The sequence below is a fragment of the Squalius cephalus genome (genome assembly GCF_949319135.1).
Source record: "Squalius cephalus genome assembly, chromosome: 3".
In the NCBI taxonomy this organism is placed as follows: Eukaryota; Metazoa; Chordata; class Actinopteri; order Cypriniformes; family Leuciscidae; genus Squalius; species Squalius cephalus.
Genome location: NC_137124.1, coordinates 23,538,404 through 23,541,902, shown reverse-complemented (window position 1 = coordinate 23,541,902; position 3,499 = coordinate 23,538,404). Strand labels below are relative to the sequence as shown.

At 37.1% G+C, this 3,499-nt stretch overlaps 1 protein-coding gene across 1 annotated transcript; it reads right to left on the bottom strand.

Annotated features, from left to right (window-relative positions):
* Positions 1 to 287: 287 nt before the first annotated feature.
* fibinb (fin bud initiation factor b) lies at positions 288 to 2,918 on the bottom strand. The gene has a single exon (XM_079866323.1). It carries the CDS (start codon positions 2,469 to 2,471, stop codon positions 1,845 to 1,847), a length of 627 nt encoding a protein of 208 aa, XP_079722449.1. The 5' UTR covers positions 2,472 to 2,918; the 3' UTR covers positions 288 to 1,844.
* Between the last annotated feature and the right edge of the window lie 581 nt (positions 2,919 to 3,499).

Here is a 3,499-nt window from a genome sequence, read left to right as displayed (position 1 = left end):
GCAAAACAAACCAAAATTCATAATTCACTGACAATCTCCCTCTCCAGTAAGCCTTTAACTGGATCATTGAGTCAGTCTTGAAAACCAGATCAGTCCCATTTCAGAATGAATCATTTTTGTGAATCAGAATTAAAGAAAGATCCGTTCATAAATAATATGAAAGAAGTCACAGATTTGAAACAACATAAAGGTGAATAACTGAATTTTCTATTTTCTGTGAACAATTTCTTCAAATCTTATTTGACCTGTTATGTTTTTTAAAATGATGTGTTTCCTAGCACACACACTACCTTGAAGATTTTTATTACAAAAAGGAATATACACAACATATATCTCAGGAATGGAACTACACATGGTAGAACGCTTTATGTCCAATATTCCTGCCCGCAGTCATCTTGGTTTGTCTGGAATATGTCATCCCAGATGGTTCTTTTCCCATTACTTCTCAGAGGATTACAAGAATACTTGATACAACGCGCACAGTTTCATAAAATGAATACTGTTAAGCTTTTTTCATAAATACAAACACTCACAGTTTAATATTATAAAAGCTTGTTATAAAATATATAGATTTCTTAGGGCACACAAAACATAACATGTACAAGGAAGAGCAAATGTGTTCCTCCTAATATATCATAGAAAGCAATAATAATAAAATTTATGTTTTTAATATGTTCATGCCATATATCTTTTGGAGGATTGTCAGACTGAATGTTTAAAAAACTATTCCATGTACATGCGCTTATAAGAATGTAAATATGATTATGACAGCTATGAAAACTATATTCCTTCTGTTTAGCCAACATGAATTTTCTCTGAAACATTCAAGTAATGCCAATGCAAATGAGCAAATGTTTCCACAAACACAGCCATCATTATCTGAGAAAATAGTGAGAAACCTAACACTGAATCTAACTCAGTGTTGTGTATGTCTCCTCTTAGAGGTAAAACCTCCATATTGGTTAGACTGAGATTCCAGTCATATTACAATAAGCTGCAAATGTCATTAAATGGCAGTATTGCCAAGTTTAAAGCATTTAATGCCTGTCCATCATGTTTGATTGCTGCTATTAAGTGAATACTGGCTTTCATTTATTGCACAAAATAGCTGCATCATTTTGCCAAGTAGCTACAGAAAACAAAAGAAAAAAACAAACATTTATTCCTTAAAAATTAGTAGCATATATTTTTGTTACTAGTACTTATTTTTAGTTACTAATAAATTGTACATCTATTAATTCTTTTCTGCTACTCACTATCACGATAGTGACTATTCTGAATGTTTTCCTATTTTTCCTCCAGTGAATTCTCCAGGGATCTGTGGTTCTGTGGACATCAACTTTTCACTTCTGACTAGTATGTGTTCCATTTTTTTTTGCTGTACTACCTATAGTTTTAATAGTAACTATTCCTTTTGTTCTTGTAACTACTGAAATATAGCCCATATTCTAGTTTCATATGCTAATAATTAAATAGGCTACAAACTGTGACCTATTTATAAGACCAGTGTATGCTTGTGAGATTGTAAATATTACTTGTACTAACAACTGAGATAGTGTAAATAGGTAGGCTATTTGCCGTGAATATACAGTACAATAAAGCAGGACTATTTCGATAGTTACAGTATGAGACTTTTTTAATAACCTACATAGGCTAGTACCTATAATGAATGGTTTCTATGCAAACTAAAAACATAACAGTTGGTGGGATTAGTAATTTAGCCTACTAAAAATAAGTACAAGTAACATACAGTACTAGTTAATTTTAAGAAATGAATGTTAAAACGCCTTGCCATAGAGACAGATTGAGATTTGCCTGCTTACTGAAGGCAGACAAACAGTCCTCTACACCTTCATATAGTCGTTCTTCAGGCGGCTTAACCGGGTCCCGTGACTCCGGATGATGAGTGACAACAGCTCGTGCTTGTCCTTCAGTCCCAGCGAGATGTCCAGTGTCTCCTTCAACACGTCGCGCGTGTGCACGATCATGTTCAGGAAGTCGTCGCTGATCTTGTGCTCCTCTTTCAGCTCGTTTTCCTGACTCTGTTTGAATTTCACCTCCAGCTCCAGCAGAGACTTCTCGGAGTTGGAAAACGCCTCGGTGATCTGGGTCGTCTCCCGTCTCAGATATTTCCCATAGCTGTCTTCTCCATCCAGGTCGAAGGAGATGCTCTTCCCGATGCCCTCGAGCACCCGCGCCGCGTCCTCGATGTGGCGCTTGATGATGGTGAAATCGTCCCGGATCACTGAGTCTTGGTCCTCGTCCAGGGTGCATTTGCGATTGTCGGTCATTTTGAACAGCATCTGGCATTTCTCGGGATCGTCGTTATCTTCATAAAAACCGTCCGGCACGAAATAATGATGAAAAGTGCCGTTGGACATCTCCGGGTGGAGGGGTCCCGAAAAGAAAGCTCCTCCGAGACGCAATGAGACCAGGCAGGCTATCAGTATGAACAGAGGGGAAGCCATCATACCCACCTCTGCCTTATCACAGTCAATAGTAGCCTACCTTCAGCTCAGCTCTTCAAACTTCACACAAGCCCCCCTGCTCCAGCCCCACGCATGTCCAGAGCGTGAAATGCCGAGTAATCCCGACACGAAAACAGCTCAATCACACAGAAACGTCCGCACTTTGGGAATGAAACTTTGATCCAGTGCCCTTTCTGTGGTCTTTGGCGAAATCAACAGGCGTGAGCCACATAAACCCTCGCCGTGTCCTTCCTTGTGTCTGTTTCAACATCTGGACCGTTCAGACTCTGTGCTGGTTTAGGTAATAATACCCCCGGTCAGACTCTCAAATTACAAGCCCGTCACTCCTGCACTTAAAAGGCAGCACACATTACAGGGGCTGTCATTAAAAGGACTCGAGTTTGCATTAGTTTTAAAAGCCCCTGAAAGCTATACAAAACACACGTTAGAATTAGACTGGACCAAGCTAAACTCATATCTAATAAAAATGACAGAATGACACAAGACAATTTATTACATGTATTAAACAAGTAGATGAAGACAATAAACATTATGGTATTAAAACAACAATGAAAACTTCTTTTTGTTTTTTTAATAAATTATGGATAATTTGATTATAACATTATGTAGGCTAGGCTACTAGTTTATCCAGTTTTGTGTGTTCAAAACAAGAGAAAAATCAAGTGCAACATTTAAACACTGCCACAAAGATGCTGAAAATAGAATAAATGGAAATCTGATCCTTTGCACTGTAAAAACAAAATCAATCAAGCCAATAAAATATTACAAACTTAAGTTTATTTGCAGAGTTGAAACTATGGAATCCCATTAAATCTGGAATTTAGAATAAATACCATTATTATTGTGACAAATGAAATGGATGGAAACAAAGATTTTTTGTGTATATATTTATTCGTATAAATATATACATTTTCAGTGTGCTTTTATTGGTCACTTGTATAGAAATGCTTATATTTTTCTCTCTTTTGCAATCGCACACTTGTGTCATTTTAATGTTCAAAATACATGTT

Excerpts from the sequence above, each read along its gene's own strand:
- fibinb (XM_079866323.1), bottom strand. The coding sequence starts at position 2,471 with ATGATGGCTTCCCCTCTGTTCATACTGATAGCCTGCCTGGTCTCATTG.